This window comes from Prionailurus bengalensis, chromosome D1, assembly GCF_016509475.1.
Source record: "Prionailurus bengalensis isolate Pbe53 chromosome D1, Fcat_Pben_1.1_paternal_pri, whole genome shotgun sequence".
In the NCBI taxonomy this organism is placed as follows: Eukaryota; Metazoa; Chordata; class Mammalia; order Carnivora; family Felidae; genus Prionailurus; species Prionailurus bengalensis.
In genome coordinates, this window is record NC_057346.1 from 55,415,539 (window position 1) to 55,440,476 (window position 24,938).

The window sequence follows — 24,938 nt, forward strand, 5'->3', positions numbered from 1 at the left end:
GAAGGGATATTAATGGCTGGGAAAGTCATTCGGTTAATCTAAGTAACCTATGTTGCTGAAAAATATTATTAGCAATAATAATTATAACTATTACGTATTAAACTACAAGCTACACACTAAGCTAAATGTTGCAGATAGGTTGTTTCTAATCCTTAAACCAATCCTATAGAAGTTAGTTGTTGAGCATATAATGAAAACAAGACATAGTCATTGCCTTTGAGGGATTCACATTCTAGTGAGGTGGAGGGAATGAAAAACGTGATTAAATATAAAGATTCCATTTTGACAACCATAAGAGTCATAAAGATTTTCCTTACAGGAGTGATACATAACCTGAGACCTAGAAAATACGCAGATATGAGTAAGATGAAGAGGGACTGAGGGGAAGAGGAGAACCCGTAAGCAGTGGAAATATAATGTGCAAAGGTCCTGTTGCAGGAAGGGGATTTCAAGAAATGAAAATGTTCATTGCGATTGAAGCTTAATTAATGATGAAGAGAAAGGACATAAAATGAGGCTGGAGAGATAAGCAGCAAATAGATCAGGCAAGCGTTTTAGGCTGAAAGGGATTTTTTTTTATGTTTATTTTTTGAGAGAGAGAGAGATAAACAGAGCGTGAGTAGAGAGGGAGACACAGAATCCGAAGCAGGCTCCAGGCTCTGAGCTGCCAGCACAGAGCCCGACACAGGGCTTGAACTCATACGCAGTGAGATCATGACCTGAGCTGAAGTCGGACACTTAACTGACTGAGCCACCCAGATGCCCCAGCCGCTGAAAAGATTTAAACTAAGTGGCTGTCTTCATGAGCTTGGGCTGTTATAGCAATACCTTAGACTGGGCAGCTAAAACAACAGAATTTATTCCTCACAGCTCTGGAGGTTGGGAGGTCCAAGATGATGATACTGGCAGATTTGGTACTTGGTGAAAGTTCTCTTCTTGACTTGCAGATGGCTGCCTTCTCTGTAACCTCACATGGGAAAGGGTAACAGAGAGCAAGTTCTCTGGTCTCTTCTTAGAAGGACACTAATCCCATCATGAAAACCCCATCCTCATAACCTCATCTAAACCAAATGACCATCTTAAGGTCCCATCTCCAAATATTGTCACACACGGTTCTAGAGATTCAACATACGAGGGAACACAATTCACTCTATAGTGGTGGTGGTAGTGTGTTTAAAATATAGGTTTTATTATTTTTCAGGTATGGTGAGGCCAACAGATCAGGAGATGACTGCCATGGAAAAGACAGTTTGTTATTCACAGTTCCTAAGAGGAGGCATGCCACGCCAAGCAGGGCCACAAGGGAAAGCACCACCATCAGTCAGGAGGCACAATGAGCAAGGGGGAAGCATAGACGACAACCCTTATTGTGGTTTCCCAGAGAAAGGCAAAGTAAGGGAGGGTAAGCAGGCTTAGCATTGGCTAATTTGAATAATTTCAGCAGGCTCTAGGGGCTAGGAGCTATCTGGTACGTGGCGGTGGTGATTAGGGCATGGATTTTAAAATCTGGGTAACACAAATATGAAAGTCCTATTTCAAAACCATAAGTAGCAAAATTATGACTGGTAAAGAACACAGAGTTCCAGGATAGCGTGGGGTGTGTGTCTGAAGAGGAGTCTGAAGAGGTAGGCAGAGGCCAGATCACAGCCTGTGAGCCTGACTTATGGCAAGTATTAAAGATGTTTAAAAAGTGACATGCCTTCTGGAGACCAGGGACTATATTTTACACATCTCATTTCTAACACTTGTACAAAGCCTAGCAAACACTGCTCAAAGAATGGAAACAATTAGTTTTGTTTGTAGGAACAGTATTTGTCTTCTGGTATGACAAATGGATGGGGGAGGCAGGGACACCAATTAGGAAACAGTTACAGAAATGAGGACTGGGGATGATGGATTAAGGTCGTGGCTGTGCAGACAGCTAGAGGTAGATGTATTTGAGAGCTACTCTGGAAGTTGAATCAAGAGCTTTCAGTGTTTCCAGTAGTGAGAAAGCAGAAGAAATTAAAGATGAATCACAGGTTTTTAGCTTGGGCTTTCAGTGTAAGGTGTTTCCATTCATTGAGATAGGGAGCAAAGGAGAAAGAAGGGTAATATTTATTTTTTTTTTAATTTTTTTTCAACGTTTATTTATTTTTGGGACAGAGAGAGACAGAGCATGAACGGGGGAGGGGCAGAGAGAGAGGGAGACACAGAATCGGAAACAGGCTCCAGGCTCTGAGCCATCAGCCCAGAGCCCGACGCAGGGCTCGAACTCACGGACCGCGAGATCGTGACCTGGCTGAAGTCGGACGCTTAACCGATTGCGCCACCCAGGCCCCGAGAAGGGTAATATTTATAACCAGAACATGTATTATTTACAATAGCATGTAAGCTATTTTTGTTTTTGTATTATAAGGAAAATTATAGATGAACAAACATTTTTCTTTGGTTTTGTTTTCTAGGATAAGTATGAGAAATTTAATTTTTTTTACTTATGAGAAGAAGATGAGTACTTTTTTTTTACTAGCATCTATTTTTTTCCACTATCAATCATATATGCTCAGTAGAGAATACCTAAAAATCTCTTCTAATATTAAAATTCTATGATTCTAAATTATTCTTTGGTACTTTCCACTTTTCATTTGAAGTCCTCTACTAGTGTCTCTACTCCTCCTCTAATGTTTTTCTCAAACCCAGTCCCAAATGCATTGCTTTTGGCTAGTCGCCAAAAGTATGTGACACATTAATCCTGAGAAAGGAGTTAGTCATAGCTTACAATATTACCCTTCACTGAGGCACACATAATAGTACTCAAAGGAATGAATCACTAACAATGAATCCATAATGGTGGTTTCAGGCACTCTGACTAGCTAAAGAAAAAGGAAGGAAACTATTACTTATGAAACACTTATTTACCAGATCCTATGATGACACTTTCACAAATGCCAATCAATTGATCCTCACAATACTCCTATAGGTATTATTAAATCCATTAGATAGATGAAGAAACAAAAGCTCAGCAAAATTAAGTGGTATATCTATGCTCAAACAGCCAGCAAAGTGGTAGTAGAATTGGAACTGGAGCCCAAGAGCCACCTGGCAATAATAAATCTAAAGAAAATACCATCCAAGCTCCAAATTGTTCTTAAGAGAGTAAGACAGAACTGTCAATATCTGCTTGTGCCCAGTGTAGGCAGAAGTAAAGACTAGGCCTCCAATTTCTCTTACAGCTATAACAAGCTGGTGAAATTGTTCACTGACCACCAGGGTCAGCTCAGTGGAAACACTCTCATTTCTTTTTTTTAATTTTAATTTTTAAATTTACATCCAAGTTAGTTAGCCTATAGTACAATAACAATTTCAGGAATAAATTCCACTGATTCATCCCCTATGTATAACACCCAGTGTTCATCCCAACAAGTGTCTTCCTTAATGCCCCTTACCCATTTAGCCCATCCCCTTGCCCACAACCCCTTCAGCAACTGTTTGTTCTTTATATTTAACAGTCTCTTATGTTTTGTCTCCCTCCCTGTTTTTTTTTTTGTTTTTTTTTTTAACGTTTATTTATTTTTGGGACAGAGAGAGACAGAGCATGAACGGGGGAGGGGCAGAGAGAGAGGGAGACACAGAATTGGAAACAGGCTCCAGGCTCCGAGCCATCAGCCCAGAGCCTGACGCGGGGCTCGAACTCACGGACCGCGAGATCGTGACCTGGCTGAAGTCGGACGCTTAACCGACTGCGCCACCCAGGCGCCCCTCCCTCCCTGTTTTTATATTACTTTTGCTTCCCTTCCCTTATGTTCATCTGTTTTGTATCTTAAATTCCACATATGCGTGAAGTACAACTCTATCATTTCTTATGCTGCTTCAGTGACTGTGCATAAAAAATGATGGCCTACCGGGGCGCCTGGGTGGCGCAGTCGGTTAAGCGTCCGACTTCAACCAGGTCACGATCTCGCGGTCCGTGAGTTCGAGCCCCGCGTCAGGCTCTGGGCTGATGGCTCAGAGCCTGGAGCCTGTTTCTGATTCTGTGTCTCCCTCTCTCTCTCTGCCCCTCCCCCGTTCATGCTCTGTCTCTCTCTGTCCCAAAAATAAATAAACGTTGAAAAAAAAATTAAAAAAAAAAAATGATGGCCTACCATAGTTGAGCCAAATTTATCCTGAAAGGAGACAAGACAGGGAATCTTCAAGGAATATTCACAATCATTTTGTATTTAAATTAGAGAGATAGGGACGCTGTTTAAAAAAGCCCTTTAATACTGATGATTCTTCCTTCCTAAATCATTGGGGAATTGGGTCATGTATCATTTCTGCACAGATAGGCAAGCACATAAAACCACACCTTTGTAGAACAAAAGGGGCAAGAAATAAGGCATCTGTCCAATCTGTCCCCAAAGTTGGTAAAGTAGTATCATAGTAATGATAAAGCACAGAATCTACAATCTCAGGTTCAAAGGCTATCTGGTCCATTCCAATGCTGTTATCTTGGTAACAATCTTACCAACAATTAAGTTGATACACAAATCAAAGTGTGTCCCACCTCTTCTCCAAATCTATTAATGGCTTATAGGGGATAAAGTTCAAGAGGCTTAGATTTGGCCTCTGGTTAGTTTCCCAAAACACATCTCTTACCATTTAGTTCAAGGCTGCCCAGAGCAGGTGCTCAACAATGCAACAAATGTTAGCTATTGTTACTGGCAGCACTATGGCCGTCATTACCACATATTCCCACTCCATCCATGGCTACAGTGTATTAATTGCAGTGCCCCGAGATGCCAGACAAACTCAACTCTGTGGGTTCTAGATGGCCTGGCAAATTCCTACCCATCCTTGAACATGCAACTCAAACATGTGTCTGAGTCATTTGCGTGAAACCCCTTTGCTGACCTACTTCCCCTAAAAAATTTCTCTTTCCATTTCCATAGCATCCTGTATGCCCCTTTACCACTGCACTCACTAGCATATTACCTTCACTACTAGACCACAGATTCCTTGAGGAAAGGACTATATCATTTTTACCTATGCATATCTGTTGCCCAGATACCAATTTTTGAACTAATGAAAATGTTTGTCCAGCTTCTGCTTGGGCATAAGGACAGAGAAGTCAAGATCTCTGAAGGCAGCTCTTATCATCTACTGGCTCAGAAATTTTTCTCTATGTTGACCAAGGTGTCTCTTTATCTTTAACCCCACTAGAACCACAAAGAATAAATCTAATCCTTTTCAACATGTCAACCCTTCAAACACTGATTCATAAAACATTCATGTAGGGGATATACCAAGGTCAACAGAGACAGTTCCTGCTCTTGGGTAACTCACATTATGATAGAGAAGAAAAACACATAAATATATTTATGAGACAACAGATAAGGGAAGTAACAGAGAAGCACAGAGTGCTGTGAAAGAACATATGAAGGGTACATATCCTACCCTGGGGCCGTGGAAGGCCGCCTAGAGGAGCTGCTGCTTTGGCTGAGACTTTAAAGGACGAACAGGAATTGTCCATGGGAGAGAAGGAAATGCAACAGGGCCAGACATGAAAAATGCAGAGAACTGAGAGAATCTGCTCTGTACAGCTGAGTTGGGGGAACTGGGCATGTCTTCTCTTCTTCAGGCTAAATATTCTCAGTTCCTTCTCCTCAAGCATCAGGACTAGATTTTTAGTTCTATTTTTTTTAATTCTATTTATTTATTAAGAGAGAGGGAGAGAGAGAAGGTGGGGGGGGGGCACAAATAGGGGAGGGGCAGAGAGAGAGAATCCCAAGCAGGCTCTACGCTGTCAGCATAATCTCACAACCATGAGATCATGACCTGAGCCAATATCAAGAGTTACACATTAACCAACTGAGCCACCCAGGTGCCCCTATATTTTTAGTTCTTTCACCATTCTGGTATTTTGCATTTGAACACAAGCCAGGTCAGTCCTCAGAATTGAATATTGTCATGATCTATTCAGCACACAGTAGGAGAGCCTACTTCTTCCTTCGCTCAGATTCTTAGTCTCACCTTGTCTCAGCACATTCATGCAGCTGTTTGTTTCTTTGTTTTTATTACATTTTTTAAAGGATTGTTTATTTTTGAGAGAGAGAGAGAGAGAGATAAAATGTGAGCGGGGGAGGGGCAGAGAGAGAGAGGGAGACACAGAATCTGAAGCAGGATCCAGGCTCTGAGCTGTCAGCACAGAGCCCAACATGGGGCTCAAACCCACTAACTGTGAGATCATGACCTGAGCCGAAGCTGAACGCTTAACCAACTGAGCCACCCAGGCGCCCCAGTTGTTTTTTTTTTTTTTTTTTTTTTTTTTCAACGTTTATTTATTTTTGGGACAGAGAGAGGCAGAGCATGAACGGGGGAGGGGCAGAGAGAGAGGGAGACACAGAATTGGAAACAGGCTCCAGGCTCCGAGCCATCAGCCCAGAGCCCGACGTGGGGCTCGAACTCACGGACCGCGAGATCGTGACCTGGCTGAAGTCGGACGCTTAACCGACTGCGCCACCCAGGCGCCCCCCCAGTTGTTTCTTTATATATGTGATAGACACACGCTACCTTCCAGGGTTACTGTTTTAGGAATAGCATGAATGGACAGCAGGAATGATCCTAGAGATTTTAAAACTTATCTAGTTCTTAGAAAACATGTGCTTAAGGGAATGTCAGAGGTTGCTGTATGCATGGAATTAGACTAGGTATGTTTTGTAAATTGTTCTGGCTACCTGTTATTGTATAGCAAACCACCTTAAAACTCAGTGGCTTAAAATACTAATATTTACTTTGCTGATTAGTATGCATTTTGAGCCGACCTGGGAGGGAGAAGTTCATCTCTCCTTCACTCAATGTCAGCTGGGACAGCTCAAAGGCTGAGGGCTGGAATCATCTAAAGATTCACACACTCAAATTTTGGGCAGTTGATGCTGGCTGCAGTCTGGGGACTTCAGGTGAGGCTGTGGCAGCAACATCTATACATGGCCTTTCCACATGGCTGACTGGCTTCCTTACCACAAGGTGCTGGGTTCCTAGGGTAAGCATCCCAGGAGGATGAGGAAGAAGTTCTTCGCCTTTTGTGACTCACCCTTGGAAGTCATATAGCTTCCTGTCCACCATAGTAACAGTCCTGCCCAGATTCAAGGTCAAGGATCAGAGATCCTACCTCTTGAAGAGAGTCGATGTCACATTGTAATAACAGCGGGTGAGATGAGATATACTGGTGTTAACATCTTTGGAAAATACAATAATCCGCCACATAAATAAAACTCAAAACTGAATTAAATACCTCCACCCCCCCTTCCAAGAACAGGAGGTAGTCTGCTTTAGGATGAAGGGTATTCAGATTGGCTTATTATCATTACTATTCCTCCAAAGCACCTTTGGAATCTTTTAAAGTCTCTTTTCTTTTAAAACAAGCATAAACATGTATTTTCTTTATTGCAAAAGTATTTTATGCTCATTATAGGAAATCTGGAAAACACACAAATGAAATATAATTCTCTATAATCCCATACATAATCCAGGGATAACTACTATTTAATACTTCAATGCATCTCTTTAGTTATTCACTCATGTGGTTAAATGTCCTTCCTTCCTTCCTTCCTTCCTTCCTTCCTTCCTTCCTTCCTTCCTCATTCCCTTCCTCCCTTCCATTTACATATTTATTGGGCACATGCCATGTGCCAGCACTAGTCTATATGCTAAAGTCCAGTGGTATTTAAGATAAGTGAAATCTCTGCTGTCAAGAAGTTTACATTCTAGTTGAAGACTACAAATAAGGTAAATTCAAATGGTGATAAGTGCTATGAAAAAAGTAAATGTCACTTGTGGAAAGGACTGCTCTACATAAAGTGGTTATAAAAGGCATATCTGAGTAGGTAACATTTGCACTGAGGAGCCAGAAGGAAGCAGACATGCAAAGATATGAGAGAAAAGTTTTGCAGCAGAGGAAACAGCAATCACAAAGGCCATGAGGCAGTGTCTGAAGAACAGTAAGGCCAGTATGGCTGGAGTGCAGTAAACAACGCAGAGGAACAGTAAAAACTGAAGTTAGAGAACTAGACCAGGGCCAGATCATGCAGGCCATAGTAGAGAACTGAAATTTCACCTGAAGTGCAAAGGGATGCCTTGGAGAGCTTTAAGCAGAAGAATGGTATGATCTAAAATGTTAAAGACTACCTTGGATGGTTGGAGGGGCAACTGTTGACTACTGCAGTAGCCAAGAAATAAGATGGTGATAGCTTACACGATGTCCAGTGAGGTAAGGAAAAAGAATAAGGGAGTTTCCTTTTACCTAAAGGAAAACTGGAAAGTCAAGACAAGTATTTCACAAAGAAAAAAGCAAATATCGTGTAGAATGCTATAGAGAGGTCAAATAATAAGGTAGAAATGTATCTACTGGATTTGGCAAGATGAAGGTGACTGGTGACCTTGACAATAGCAGTTTCTGTGAAATGAAGGGAAGAAAATACCTAACTGTAATAAGAGGAAAACAGAGGGAGGTAAGTGTAGAGAGAGCAAAGACACTCGAGTGGTTTTGATGTGAAAGGGAGCCAAAACATGATTCAACAGCTGGGGCTGGACACAGGGTCAAGGGAGGAGTAATTTTTAAAAGACGGGAGTTATTTGAGTATGTTTGCATGCAGATGGCAGTGAACCAGTGTAGTGACTTTCTAAAGACCATGGTGGAGCCAGAGACTGGGATGGAGTTTATAACCGCAGGCATGAGTCTTTGAGGAGGTGGGAGGGGAGACTGGCCTTTGATAGGAGTTGGAACATTTCTCCCACACAAAAACAGGAGGAAGATGATAGTGGTAGAAACATGAGGATGTTTCTTACTGATTTCTTCTATATTTTTGGTGAAATATTGAAGATATTAGTGAGGAGAAAGGGAAACGAGGCAAAAAAGATATAAAAAGAAATCCAAAAAAGAAAGAGGGACAAGTATGAAATAACAGTTCTGAAGAACACAAATGGAAATTGTCAGGGAAATGTAATGGTACTGTCTTATGGCACTGAGCGGCTATTTGAGTTTTCGTTCAATAATTTAAAAGTGAGGGGGTGACTGGGTGGCTCACTCGCTTAAGCACTGACTTTGGCTCAGGTCGTAATCTGACGGTCTGTGAGTTCGAGCCCCGTGTCAGGCTCTGTGCTGACAGCTCAGAGCCTGGAGCCTGCTTTGGATTCTGTGTCTCCCTCTCTCTCTGCCCCTCCCCTGCTCACGCTCTGTCTCTCTCTCTCTCAAAAATGAATAAACATTAAAAAAAATAATTTAAAAGTGAGATAATTTAACAAAGGGATATAATTTCTATGAGCAATGTTTAGTTACTCAGTTCAGGCACAGGATATGCAGATAACTTAGCTTGATCTGGGTTGAATACTGCTCAGGAAGCAAGGGGCAATATTGAGAATATTTATATGGGTAGGTGGGAGTTACTGTAATTTCGGGCCACAGATTACAAACTTTGTAAAAAGGGAAAAGAAATGAAGCAAAATGTACTTCCTTCCAGTCTTTTTTCTATTGTTTATAAGATTGATTTTACATTACACAAAGTTTTGTCTTTATGACAGTTTCCCATTTTACTGGTCTTCAAAATATTATTTATTTATTTAATTTTTAAAGATATTCAATCAGAGGGGCACCTGTGTGGCTCAGTTGGTTAAGCATCTGACTCTTGATTTCAGCTCAGGTCATGATCTCACAGTTTGTGAGATTGAGCCCCACATGGGCTCTGGGTTGACAGCATGGAGACTGCATAGGATTCTCTCTCCCTCTTTCTCTCTGCCCCAAACCCCGCGTGCCCACGCTCTCTCTCCCTCAAAATAAATGAAGAAACATTAAAAAAAAAAAAAGACACTCAAACAGAGATCATTTTTTCTTTATTTTATTTTTTTTAAGTAACCTTTATGCCCAATGTACAGCTTGAACTCACACTCTGAGATCAAGAGTCACATGCTCTACGGACTGAGCCAGCCAGGCGCCCATCAAAATATTATTTTAAATGGCTATAGTACACTTCAACACATAGTTATATCATAGTATATGTAACAGTCTCCTTTTTGTTAAACATTTAGATCATTTAAAAACTGTATCATGGGAGCGCCTGGGTGGCGCAGTCGGTTAAGCGTCCGACTTCAGCCAGGTCACGATCTCACGGTCCGTGAGTTCGAGCCCCGCGTCAGGCTCTGGGCTGATGGCTCAGAGCCTGGAGCCTGTTTCCGATTCTGTGTCTCCCTCTCTCTCTGCCCCTCCCCTGTTCATGCTCTGTCTCTCTCTGTCCCAAAAATAAATAAACGTTGAAAAAAAATTAAAAAAAAAAAATAAAAACTGTATCATGTGTAACACTGTCACATGTGTAACACACTTGTAAAACATCTTTTCCCTATCTTTGATTACTTTTTTAGGATGTATACGTATATGTAGGAGTACAATTACTGGGTCAAAGAACATGTACAATGTTTTTCTTTAAAAAAAAAATTAAAACAACTTCAAGGTACAGAAAAGTTTGAAGGGAAGTACAAAGAACTTTACTCTCTCTGAACCATTTGAATAAGTTGCTGACATGAGGTTCCATTACTCCCAAGTACTTTAGTGTATGTATATTTCTTACAAAGATATTCGCTTGGATTATATGCCTTGACCAAATGAAATTTATCACAGGAATGCAAGATTGGTTCAACATAGGAGAATCAATCAATGTACTAGACTATACTAACATAATAAAGGAGAAAAACCACATGGTCATCTCAAGAGATTCAGAAAAAAAATATTTGAAAATGCCAACATCTTTTCATGATAAAAACACTCAGCAAACTAGGAATAGAATGGGAACTCCCTCAGCCTAATAAAGAGCATTCACACAAAACCCCAGCCAACATTATAACTAATGATGAAAAACTAAAAGCTTTCTTCCTAAGATCAGGAGCAAAACAAGGATGTCTGCTCTTTCCACTTCTATTCAACAGTGTACTAGAAGTTCTATTCAGGGCAATTAGGCAAGAAAAATAAGTAAAAGGCATCCAATTGATAAGTAAGATATAAAACTGTATTTGCATATGACACGATCTTGTATTCAGGAAACCCTAACAAATCCACATATGCATACACAAAAAACTACTAGAGGTAAAAAAAAAAAAAAAAAAGTTCAGCAGTGCTGCGGGATACAAAAATATGCAAAAATCATTGTTATTTCTATAAATTAGCATGAGAAATAAAAATGAAATTAAGAAAATTCTATTTACAATAGCACCAAAAAATACATTACTTATGAATGAATACATTTAACAAAAGAAGTCAAGACTTACACACTAACTATAAAATATCACTGAAAGAAATTAAAGACTTAAATAAATGGGAAGACATCCTATGTTCAAGGATTAGAAGACACTATTAAAGAAAGCAATACTTTCCAAAGTGATCTGTGAATTCAATGGAATCCCTTTCAAAGTCCCAGCTAATTTTTGCAGAAATTGATAATCTGGTCCTAAAATTCACATGGAAATGCAAGGGACCCAGAATAGTTTAAACAGTTTTTAAAAACAAGAACAGGGGCACCTGGGTGGCTCGGTTAGTTGAGCATCCAACTCTTGAGTTTGGCTTGCATTGTGATCCCAGGGTTATGGGATCAAGCCCTGTGTCAGGCTACATGCTGAGCATGGAACCTGCTTAAGATTCTCTCTCCCCCTCTGCCCTTCACCCCCTGCCTGTGCACTTGTGCACGTGCATGGTCTCTCTCTCTCCCCAAAGAGGAAGAAGAAGAACAACAACAAATTTGGAGGACTCACAGCTCCTGATTTCAAAATTTACAAATCTATAGTAATCAAGGCTGTGTGATACTAGTACAAGTACAGACACAGACCAATGGAACAGAACTGAGAGTTAAACTGAGAGTCAAGAAATAAATTCATACATTTATGATTGTTTGATTTTAGGCAGGGGTGCCAAGAAAATTCAATGTCAAAAGAATAGTCTTTTCAACAAATGATTCTGGGGCAACTGGATATCCACGTGTAAAAGAATGAAGCTACACCTTGACCTCACACCATATAAAAAAAATGAACTTAAAATGGATTAAAGAATCAGGAGAACAAATGCTATTAAAATGTCCATACTACCCATACTACCCAAAGATCACCCAAAGTGATCTATAGATTTAATGCAATCTCTATCAAAATAGCAATAGCAGTTTTCACAGAACTAGAACAAATAATCCTAAAATTTGTATGGAACCACAAAAGACCCTGAATGGCCAAAGCAATCTTGAAAAAAAAAAAAAAAAAAAAAGAACAAAACTGGAGGCATCACAATTCCAGATTTCAAGATATGCTATGAAGCTGTAGTAATCAAAACAGTATGGTACTGCCCCCTCCCCCCCAAAAGACACACAGATCAATGGTACAGAATAGAGGGCCCAGAAATAAACCCAGGATCATACAGTCGATTAATCTATGACAAAGGAGACAAGAATCTACAATGGGAAAAAAGACAATCTCTTCCAACTGGTGCTGGGAAAACTGGACAACTACATGCAAAAAAAAAAAAAAAAATCAAACTGGACCACTTCCTATATCATACACAAAAATAAACTCAAAATGGATTAAACAACTGAATGTGGAACCTGAAACCATAAAAATCCTAGAAGAGAACACAGGCAGTATTGGCCATAGCAACATTTTTCTAGATATGTCCCCTAAGGCAAGGGAAACAAAAGCAAAAATAAACTATTGGGACTTCATCAAAACAAAAAGCTTCTGCACAGCTAAGGAAACAACCAACAAAACTAAAAGATAACCTACTGGATGGGAGAAGATATTTGCAAATGATATATCTGGTAAAGGGTTAGTATCAAAAGTATATTAACTCAACACCAAAACAACAATCCAATTAGAAAATGGGTAGTGGACATGAACAGACATTTCTCCAAAGAAGATATACAGATGGCCAACAGACACATGAAGAGATGCTCAACATTACTCATCATCAGGTAAATGCAAATCAAAACCACAATGAGATATCATCTCATATCTGTCAGAACGGCTAAAGTCAAAAACACAAGAAACAAGTGTTGGTGAGGATGTGGAGAAAAAGGAACCCTTGTGCACTGTTGGTGGGAATACAGACTGGTACAGCCGCTGTGGAAAACAGTATGGAGGCTTCTCAAAAAAATTAAAAACAGAATTACCATATGATCCAGTAGTTCCACTGCTGGGTATTGGCCCAAAGGAAAAAAAAAAAAACACATTAATTTGAAAAGATATATGCACCCCTATGTTTATTGTGGCATTATTTACAATAACAAAGATACGGAAGCAATCCAAGTATCCATCCATAGATGAGTGGTAATAAGATGTGGTAAATATGTACAGTGGAATGTTACTCAGTCATAAAAGAGAATGAAATCTTGCCATTTGCAACAACATGGATGGATCTAGAGGATATAATGCTAAGTGAAATAAATCAAAGAAAAATACCATATGATTTTACTCACGTGTATATTTAAGAAACAAACCAAAGAAAAAATGAGACAAACAAAAAGAGATTCTTAAATATAGAAAACAAACTGGTGGTTGCCAGAGGGAGGTGAGTGAAATTTGGGTGAAATAGGTGAAGGGGATTAAGAGTACATTTGTCATGATGAGCAATGAATACCATACAGAATTGTTCAATCACTATACTGTACACCTGCAACTAATATAATATTTTATGTTAATTATACTGGAATTTTAAAAAATGGACCAAAGACCTAAATGTAAGAGCTAAAACTATTAAGCTCTTAGAAGAAAACACAGGTATAAATCTTCATGACCTTGGATTAAGCAATGGTTTCTTAGATATGATATTAAAAGCACAGGCAACCTAAGAAAAAAATCAAAACCTGTTTGCTTCAAAGGATGCTATTAAGAAAATGAAAAAACAACCCACAGAATGGAAGAAGATATTCACAAACTATGTATTCAATAAGGGTCTAATACCCAAGATATGTACTCTTAAAACTCAATGATAAAAAGGCAAATAACACAATTTAAGAATGGGTAAAGGATCTGAATAGATATTTTTCCTGTGAAGATATACAAATGGGTAATAAGCACATGAAAAAACGTTCAACATCACTGGAAAATGCAAATCAAAACCACAATGAGATATCATTTCATAACCAGCAGGATGGCTATACTCAAAAGGAAGGACGAATATGGAGAAATTGCTGAAATTGCTGGTGGGAATGTAAAAGGGCACAGCCACTTTGAAAAATAGTCTAGTAGCTCTTCAAAAGGTTAGAAACAGAATTACCATGTGACCTAGCAATTCCATTTCTTTTTTTTTTTATGTTTATTTATTTCTGAGACAGAGAGAGACAGAGCATGAGTGGGGGAGGGGCAGAGAGAGAGGGAGACACAGAATCAGAAGCAGGCTCCAGGCTCTGAGCTGCCAGCACAGAGCCCGACGCGGGGCCCGAACTCACAAACCGTGAGATCATGACCTGAGCCGAAGCCGGATGCTCAACAGACCGAGCCACCCAGGCTCCCCATAGCAATTCCATTTCTAATAAATAAATATCTAAGAGAATTGAAAACATATATCCACATAAAATCTTGCACACAAATGTTCACAGCAACATTATGTATCAAACCCAAAAAGTGGAAACAGCCCAAAGTCCATTCATTGACAAATGAGAAACAAAATGTGGTATACCCATATAATGTAGTATTATTCACCCTGAGTCAAAGAAGCCAGACATGAAAGGTCACACACTGTATGATCCATTGCAATGACATGTCCGGAATAGGCCAATCTACAGAGACAGAGAGTAATGAGAAGAGATGGCTAATGGGCATGGGGTTTCTCTTTGGGATGATGAAAGTGTTTGGAATTAGTGGTGATGGCATCACAATTTTGTGAACATACTTAAAGCAATTAACTTATATACTTTAAAATGGTGAACTTTATGGAATGTGCATTAAATCTTTAAAAAAAAGATTCATCTACATATCCACAATACTATCAACAAAATCAGGAAATTAACATTAATTTATTACTACCACGTAATCCTCAGACTTCATCCAAGTTTTTCTAAGTGTCCCAATATCATAAATGTAAACACACACACACACACACACACACACACACACACACACACACACACACAATCCAGTCCAGAATCACACACTATATGTAGTGGTCATGTCTTTTTGGTGTTCTTCAATTTCAAACAGTTCTTCAAGTCTTTTAATTTTATGACCATGGATACTTTTGAAGATTACATGCCAGTTATTTTATAGAACGTCACTCAATTTGATTTTGCCTGATGTTTCCATATGACTAGATTCAGATCATGCATCTTTGGCAAGAATATCAGAGAAGTGATGCTATGTTCTTGCCACTGTATCTTGTCAGGTGGCACACAACTTTGATTTGTCCCATCATTGAAGATACTCACTCTATTTGACTAAGGTTGTTCACTGCTCCTTCACTGTAAAGTTACTTTTTCCCTTTATAATTATTTTATGGTAAAGTACTTCAAAACTACGTAAATTCAGCATCAATTTTTTAACTTATTCATTTACTTATGATCACTTATTGTTTCAATTATATATAGCTTATTATTTTAGTATGACTTCATAATTTCCCATTTTGTTCAATGGGTTATATGCTCAATGGGTTTGGTAACTATTATAAACTGTTACTATCAATATTTATTTTGATGCTCAAACTGTCCCAAATTTGGCCCATGGGAACCCCTTTAAGTTGGTTTCCAGTGTTCTTCTGACATGTGCCCATCATTCTTTTAGCTTTTCCATTCTTTCTAGCATAAAAAGATGTTCTAGGTTCATAATGTCCTTTTTTTCTGCCTCGGCCCTCTGAACAGCCCCAGTTCCTTTTATTATTTTTTAAAAGATTTTATTTATTATTATTATTTTTTAAAGTAAACCCTATTCCCAACATGGGGCTCGAATCCACGACCCTGACATCAAGAGTCACGTGCTCCACCAACTAAGCCAGCCAGCCACCCCAGCACCGTTCCTTTTAAATGGAGAATGGTTTTTAGAAACCAGATCTGAATGTTAGGTATGCTCTTCTGCTCCCATGCCGGCAGACCTAGAGAATGGATGTATATATGTGTATATAGAAATATATGTGTGTGTATATATAAATATATAGGAGATACATCATTTATAAACTGTGGGTGATTTTGGTCAAATCAATTAGCCTCTTTCAGTTCTAGTATTGGAATTTATAAAACATGGTAATAACTATTTAAGATACTCTATATGAAAGCACTTCATGATAGCTAGAGCTGGAAAAATTCCAATTATTTTTTAGTACGATCAAACACGAAGCCTTATTTTCAGGGTCTATATTTCAGCTGTTGCTCACTGGTATCACCATTCTCACTGTTGGAACTCTTACCCTATAGCTGTTAAATATTTTGAACAACATTCCTGCCATTTTTCACCATTCTCGAAACACATTTTAAGTGCTCGTTTTATCACTGTTGCCACATATACCAAACAATGAAATGACTCCCCGCCTCTCCATGGCACGATGGAAGTCTGGTATGTCATTTCATCCTTTCAGTACCTAGAAAGTTTTAACTAAATCTTTCAAATTTTGGTTAAATGCCTTTGACTTTTATACATTCTTCCAAACTCTACTGTGATGCCACAGATTTGTACTTCTTTTTAAAAATAATTTTCATATTATGCCATTGTTTGTAAGTCTGTTTTTCTGCTAGAAAGTGTGAGAAGTATGTTCTGTGCTCAATTAAGTCAGCTCAGTGTCTCATTCAATTGTGTATTCTCCAGAGCAAGCACAACCTGCACACAGAACACCTTACTATAAATATGTGTTGACTATCAGAATCAATCCTAAAAAATTATCTTATACATTTAATATAGATGTAATTAATAATTCATAGACTGTTGTATTCACAAATCCTTCTGGAATAGCACTGTCCAATCCAGCAGCCACCAGCCTTATCTGGCTACTGAGTGCTTGAATGAACCTAATCCAAACTGAGATATACACCTTATTTCAAGATAAGAAACATTTCATTAATACATTTTTATACTGATTATATGTTGAAATAATATTTGCATATATTGGGTTAAATGAACGTATTATTAAAATTAATTTCAACTATTTCTTTTTAACATGGCTTTTCTTAATGTGGCTCCCAGAAAATTTTAAATTACATATATCCTCATGTTGTATTTCTACCAGACAGTGCTGTTCCAGAAGTTTCTAGGTTATTAATGAGGAATAAAGAGCTCAAAAGATTGGGGCACCTGGGTGGCTCAGTCAGTTAGGCGTCTGACTTCGGCTCGGGTCATGATCTCGGGGTTCCTGAGTTCAAGCCCCACATCAGGCTCTGTGCTGACAGCTCGGAGCCTGAAGCCTGCTTTGGATTCTGTGTCTCCCTATCTCTCTTCCCCTCCCCCTCTTGCACTCTATCTCCTTCTCAAAAATAAACAAACATTAAAAAAAAAAAAAGAGGTCAAAAGATTTATGACTAGATATATAGCCTCCTTAGAGCAAGGACAGTAAAATCCCTGCATAGCCCTAACACTTTGCTAGCTAGAGGAACCATCCATTCAAATGGATGCTGTAAGACAGACATGGGAAATGCAGGCATCTAAGAATATACTACCTTGGTGAACTGACTTTTTAAAATACACCCAGGGGTCTGTACTCTGCAATCCTTCTCTAACACTTCATGCCTGCACAGAGGTAGTCAACGCTATACTGCTCTCACTTGTTTTCTCTATGAATAATTTATTTGCTCGCCTCTTTATTCCACTTAGTCAATTTGGATCCTCTGGCCTGAAGAAAAAAGAGATATTTAATCTCTTTTTTTTCTTTTAGTCGCTCGTCTCAACAGCATCCTCTAGTAATGTATTCTTCCCTCAAATTTGAAGTGTCTGGGTGAAGAGAAATAAGCATTTAGTTAATTTTGTCATTACTGACCTGCATTTCATATTTCAGAGTCATGTGGAAGCACCAGGATCCCATTCCTACCACTGAAATTAAAACAAACAAACAAAAAAAAAAGATTAGCGTGAAATTCTTTGGGGGTAGCCAGAGTGACTTGAGAAGGTAATATGACATTGCAAAGCACTGAGTTTTAAGAACAAAGTTTATGAAATCTTATGGCAGGATATAGTAGACTCTGCATAAGCTCTATAATTGATGAAATTTTGATATAGAAAAAAAAAAAACCCAAGTACAGGACAAGTTCTCATAAATTCCCTCTACTAAGTGGACTTACTGGACTAATCAATATTCTCCATTCTTTCTATAAAATATACTACCCAATGCTCAGGATAAGTTTTTTTTTTTTTTTTTTTTTGAACGTATATAGAAGTTTACTGAATACACCACAAGGGAGGGGCGGGCAGGCAGGACAGCAAAGGAGAGACTGTCTACCTCCTAAGATAAGCTTTAGTGTTTATAGCTAGTTAGCTACTCTTTAGTATTTCCTAGCACTTCCAGCTCAGCCAAATAGCTGAATTGTATACTAAGAGTCAGACAGTTATGTCTGTTACCAAACCTGTTAATGCCACTGTATGTAGTTATCAGAAATATGATTCCAAAGAAAGCCGTTGTTTCTCCAGAAACTATTTAAAATGCTTAAAATGGGCTCAATAAAAGAGAGTTGCTAATAAAAACTGCTGTTGAATTAAGCGTGGGTAAGATATGTTAGATTGAGAAAAAGAGTAAAAATTTAAAGATTGTATTTATATCTCAAAGTTCTTTCCAAGTGCCTCTATTTTAAATAAACTGTTCATTTTAGGTTTTTAAAAATTTTTGTTTTTAATCCAAGAAAGTCTAAGGAGAACTATTAATTAGGATCCCATATTTAAAGGCCACACTGTATATCAAATAATTGTCAAAGATTATACAATTATATGTTCGAATTAAAATAAAATTTTAAGGTAGGTGTTTATATTACCTTTTCAATCATTCTATGCTTTGAAGTTTTAAAAATTAGCTGACCAAATACAAGCCCCTATCAAACCTGATAAAAAAGTTTCTACTGTGGTATATTAAACAATTCCACAAGCACTTACTGAGCACCTCCTATTTGCCAAATTCAGTTACAGTTACAAAGATAAGATTCAGTCATTGACCTGAATGAAGCATATAGTCTAATGGAAGAGACAGGCAGCTAAAATGCCAGTAGATGGAGATATAATAAAGAGATATGCAGAATACCACGAGAGCACAGAAGAAGGGCACTTACAAAGGAAGACAGAGAAAAGAAACCAGGGGAGTTAGCCTTAAGGATGGTTAAGAGCCTTAAGGGTGGTTAAGATGGTCAACAAACATGGTAAATGGGGGTGTCACAAAATTGTACAAAGCCACTTGAGAAAAATTTCAAGTTCTGTTACCATTGCTTTTTTAAAAAAAGTCACTAAATATGTTATCACATATTTTTTAATATTCAAAATGAAATGACAGAAGTAAACAATTACTGTATTCATTCTAAAGAAATGAGGAAGTAGAATAGTTGAGGTCTTTTTACCAAGGGAGAAATTAGAAGGTGCAAAGGTGGATAAATTAATGGAAGGGGGGTGGGGAACCCACAAACTGTGAGATAAAGGCATACAGTATACTAAGAATAAAAATGAAATGCAGAGGGATGAGGCACCTGGGTGGTTCAGTCGGTTAAGTGTCTGACTTCAGCTCAGGTCATGATCTCGTGATTCGTGAGTTTGAGTCCCGAGTCGGGTTCTGTGCTGACAGCTCAGAGCCTGGAGCCTGCTTAGGATTCTGTGTCTCCCTCTCTCTCCCTCTGCCCCTGTCCCATTCGTGCTCCGTCTCTCTCTCCCAAAAATAAACAAACATTAAAAACATTTTTTTTTTTAATGTAGAGGGATGACTATTCATTTTGAAAGGTAGACTGGCTACTTAATCATGATTTGGTCAAGAATTTTTTTGTCCATACCTTCTCAAATGTTCTCTTGTACTGTTTATCATATAGCATTAAAAGTCTGATTTTCAGAGATCTCTACAATTTACTTCCTTTCAACAATCTACTGAGAAAGCAAAGAAATGTAATAGAACAGCATCACCTTTCTCGACACAATATTTTCTATTTTGCCACCTTAAAGCAAACTAATTTTTGCTAAAGCTTGTCAGCTTTATCAAGATATAACTCATATGCCATAAAATTAATTTAAAATGCACAATTCAACTGTTTTTAAATGTTCAGACTGTGCAACCATCATCACCTAATTTTAGAATAGTTTTATCATCCCAAAGAGAAATCTCCTATCTATCAGTAGTCACTCCCTATTTCTCCTCACCTCTCCCCACTCCTCAGTCCTAGATAATCACTAATGTATTTTCTGTCCCTATAGATTTGCCTCTTCTGGACTTTTCATATAAATAGAATCATACAGTATGTAGCCTTTTACATCTGGTTTCTTTCACTGAGCATATTTTCAAGGTTCATTCACATTATAGCATGGATCAATAATTTATTTCTTTCATGGATGAATAATATTCTATTCTGTGAACACACTACATTTTATTCATCCATTCACCAGTTGATGGAACTTGTTACAAATTGCATGTCTGTGTCCCCACCTCCCAAATTTATATGTTGAAGCTTTAACCCCAAATGTGGAGCCTTTGGGTGTGGAGACTTTAGAAGGTAATTAAGTTGAGAAGAGGTCAGGAGGGTAAGGTCCCCTTGATGGTACTAGTGTCTTCCTAAGAAGAGGAAAAGCCAGGACCTCACTCTCTTATCTGCCTGCATGTAAACAAGAGAAGGAGAGGCCCCATGTCGGCTCTGTGCTGATAGTTCAGAGCCTGGAGACTGCTTGAAATTCTGTGTCTCCCTCTCTCTGTCCCTCCCTCATTCACACTCTGTGTCTGTCTCTCTCTCTCTCAAAAATAAATAAACATTAAAAAAATTTTTAAAAAACTATCAGATTTTAACAGATTAAATTCCAAAGTGCATGATTTAGTCTAAATAAATCTATATAAGTCTATAAATCTAAGTCTATATTTAGTCTAAATCTTCAGCCTAAGGTAATTCTCTGGTTCTGTGTGAACCCTGAAGATTCTCATTTTATCTAACATATTCCATACTGTTACCCCCTCAGGACCAATGCTCTCCTTCCTTCCCTGAAGCAGCATGTCTCCTTCTAGTAAAGGCCAACCAGGCTCTTGTGCTCTAAGATATCATCTGTTCTCTTAAATCTTCAACTTATTATCACCTTTCTCTTCTGTCTCTTTAACATCTACTTCTCTAAGGGACTGTTACATATTCTCTCATAGTATCTCCAAAGCCACCTTTCCACGCCATTACCTATGCTTCTTCACTTCCGTGAGTTTTCAAAAGAACTGTCTCCATTTCCTTACCTCTATTCCCCATCGATTCCTCAAACCTCTTCACACCACTAAAACAGCACTTTTCTGTCTTCATCTCACTCACTCTCTTACTGGCAGTTAGTAACTGAAATACTTTCCTCTCTAGTTTTCTGTAATGCCCTATTCTCCTGGTTTTTATCTCATGACTGCTTCTTCCTAGGTTCCTTTGTTGGCTCCTTCTATCCTTCAGGTCTAAATCAGGGGCTGTAAACTCAAATGCCCAGAGAGGCATTTAAGTAAAATGGCTAAGTGAAGAACAATAAGGAACAGTAGAGATTGTGGTCAAATGTATAGACCAGTCTGAAGAGAACAGCCTGCGCTGACAGCTCCCATGCAGAAATACAGGCTCAGTGATGCTGTATCTTCTAATTATTCAAGAGAAGGCAAAGATCTGGATTTCTATGGGAACTCTCTCAATTTTCAAATATGGACAACTAATTTTATTTAAAATAATTTTTTAAACGTTTATTTATTTTTGAGAGAGAGACAGAACACGAGCAGGGGAGGGGCAGAGAGAGAGGGAGACACAGAATCCGAAAGAGACTCCAGGCTCTGAGCTGTCAGCACAGAGCCCAGTGCGGGACTTGAACTCACAAGCAGTGAGATCATGACCTGAGGTGAAGTCAGGTGCTTAACCGACTGACTAAGCCACCCAGATGCCCCTGGGCAACTAATTTTAAAATGGTTAAATTTTAAATTTAACCCAATCAAAACACGTCTACATGCCAGATTCTGCCTTTGGGTGATGAACTTGTGGTATTTATATTCATCTTCAGCCATCTTCTCTTTCTACGTTCATTCCCTCAGGTGATCCCCTCAGTTCCCACAGCTTTAAATACCAACTTTTGACAATGATGCCTAACCCCCTCCCCTGAACTCCAATCTCACATATTTTAACATCTACCTGACTCTGCATTTAATGTCTCACAGGCATTTAAAAACTCAACATAATCAAAACGGAATGCAAGATATTCTCTCCACACAGTTGCATAAACTAGAAACCTAGAAGTCAACTGAAAATCTTTTTTTTAACCCCCACATTTAACACATTAATAACCCCTATTGGCACTCTCTCCAAAACACATCCCAAGTCATCCACTTCTCTCCAGTGTCCACTGGTGCTGTCCCAGTGTTAACCACTATCATCTCTCACTTGGACCACTGCAACAGTCTGTTAACTGGTTTCCCAGCTTGCACTTTTACTGTCTACAAAACCATTCTCAGGGCGCCTGGAGGACTTAGTTGGTTAAGCATCCGACTTCGGCTCAGGTCAGGATCTCACAGTTTGTGAGTTCAAGCCCCATGTCGGGCTCTGTGCTGACAGCTCAGAGCCTGGAGCCTGCTTAAGATTCTGTGTCTCCCCCCTCTCTGCCCCTCCCATGCTCATGTTCTGTCTCTGTCTCTCAATAATAAATAAATGTTAAAAAAAAATTTAAAAAAAACCCATTCTCCACCAAGCATCCGGAATGATCTTTTAAAAGCATAAATAGCATCATGTCACATTCCTACTAAAAACCCTCCACTGGCTTTTAGAATAAAATCCAGATGCTTTACTCTGGCCCTGCATGATCTGGCTCTTGCCTAAATGCCTCCAAATTCGTGTTTTGCCACTTTCCCCCCTTAACTACTACAGAACATTAAGGGAGAGAAAGCAAACAGGTAATTACTATATGGTGTATTAAGTGCTGTGGTAAAGATACGCATTGTATTCAGTGGAGCACAGAAAAGGGACTGAGGAAAGTTTAAAAGGCAGGCTTTCTAGAGGAAATGATACTATGCCAAGTCCAGAAGGACAGACATGCTGAATTTGCCAGACAAAGAGGGTTAAAGGCAGACATGTAAAAAAATATAGGTGGTTCTGAAAATAGCAAGTCGTTTGATATAAAATATCAAGTACACCCGGGACAGTTGTAGAAGATGAGGCCAGTAAAGGCAGAGAATCCAGATTAGCACCAACCCGCCAAGGCATACAGATTTTCAAACAGTTATCTCTTTTAAAGAGAAAATGGTTGAATTAAAAGTGGCATGCCCGGCTGGAGAACCCTGGCAAAGTTTTAGCACAGTTAACCAGTTCTCACCACTAACATGCTACAATTTGTCAACAGGTGTATATTTTCTGAATAGTATCCCAACTAGCACAAATAAGAAATTCAAGAATAGAGAGGTTGAGTTGCCCAAGCCAAAGGAACAAATGTGAAATGTGCGAAAACAAAACAACGTTCATTGATCCTTAAATTATACAAATTAGAAATTCTGGAGATTCTTTAAAAGGAATCTAAACATTTTCTTTTTTTTTTTTTTTTTTTTTTGCTCTTGACATGTAAATTGACTCAATCCCATGGAGAATGAGACAATTAATGTAAGGGTGATTGTTAGCCAACATTTCATCACAATGTTTCCCTTAAAAGTCTGAGGCATCAAAGTTAAAATAAAATTCACATTTATAGGAATTATCTAGAACGTTCCAAAAAACAAGCAACAGGGACAAGTTTCCCCACATGGCCACAGCTAAAGTGAAAACCGAGGCAGTCAAATAGTAATGGAATTGGAATAAAAAGGTCAATGTACCATCTTCTAATTAGATGTTCATATTCACAGCACTTCAGTACAGTTTCAAAGTCTCTCAAGCATGTAATAGAATTTCACTGAGTTAGAACCTCTTGATTTAAATATTCTGGCAGGCTACCAAAGTTTTTCAAGGTTACAACAGAATACAGATATGTTCCAATACCCATTTATTTTGATCCATTTGACTGACCATACCATGGAAAGAGTGTATAAAGCTTTGGAATCAGATCTAAACTACAATCCCAAGTCTATCACTTATTACTTATCTATTTTGGCAAGTTGCTTAAGTCTGTTTGAGACCCAGATATCTCAACTGTAAAATAAAGACAACAATGTTTATCATTGAAAGGTTGCTATGAGGATTACCTCGCATATACCCGACATATAGTAGGCATCAATAAATTTTATTTTCTAATCCCTAACTCAAGCTATTAAAAAAATTCATGTAAGGGCACCTGAGTGGCTCAGTTGGTTAAGAGTCTTGGTTTTGGCTCAGGTCATGATCTCACGGTTTGTGGGTTCGAGTCCTGCATTGGGCTCTGAGCTGACAGTGTGGAGCCTGCTTGGGATTCTCTCTCTTTCCTTTTTTCTCTCTGTCCTTCCCCCTCTCTCACTCTCTGTCTTTCTCAAAATAAATTTAAAAACTTAAAAATTTTTTAAAAAAATTCATGTACATAGAGAATGCAGTCATTAGATTTCTGAAGTAGGTTAGCTTATTTACCATGACAGAAAGTTAAAGGTCCACGAACAACTGGGCTCCTTTTAAAGCCTATCATGATTTACCAAAATGTATAAGAAGGGACCCCGAATAGATGAAAAAGGAGAAGGGCATATTATTATAAAGTATCAAAGGCATTAATGGTGTAAGGTGTGATTATCTTAAAATTATGAACTCAGGTTAGAGATTTTGGTGTTATTGGTGGTGTCAAAACAATGCCAGCTACAATTACAGGGTATGCGTGTTTGTACTTTCCTGGTGAAGTTAGCATTCACATTAGAAACAAAATGCACTACTGTATTAGAGAGGTAG

The 24,938-nt window shown here is 38.6% G+C and overlaps 1 protein-coding gene across 1 annotated transcript in view; it reads right to left on the minus strand.

Moving 5' to 3' along the window:
* ACER3 (alkaline ceramidase 3) overlaps nucleotides 1-24,938 on the minus strand; it is a 177,611-nt gene that overhangs the window by 60,814 nt on the left and 91,859 nt on the right. Inside the window, exon 3 of the mRNA XM_043580156.1 lies at nucleotides 17,927-17,979. Within this exon, the coding sequence (XP_043436091.1) occupies nucleotides 17,927-17,979 (53 nt within the window). The remainder of the gene's footprint in view (nucleotides 1-17,926; nucleotides 17,980-24,938) is intronic.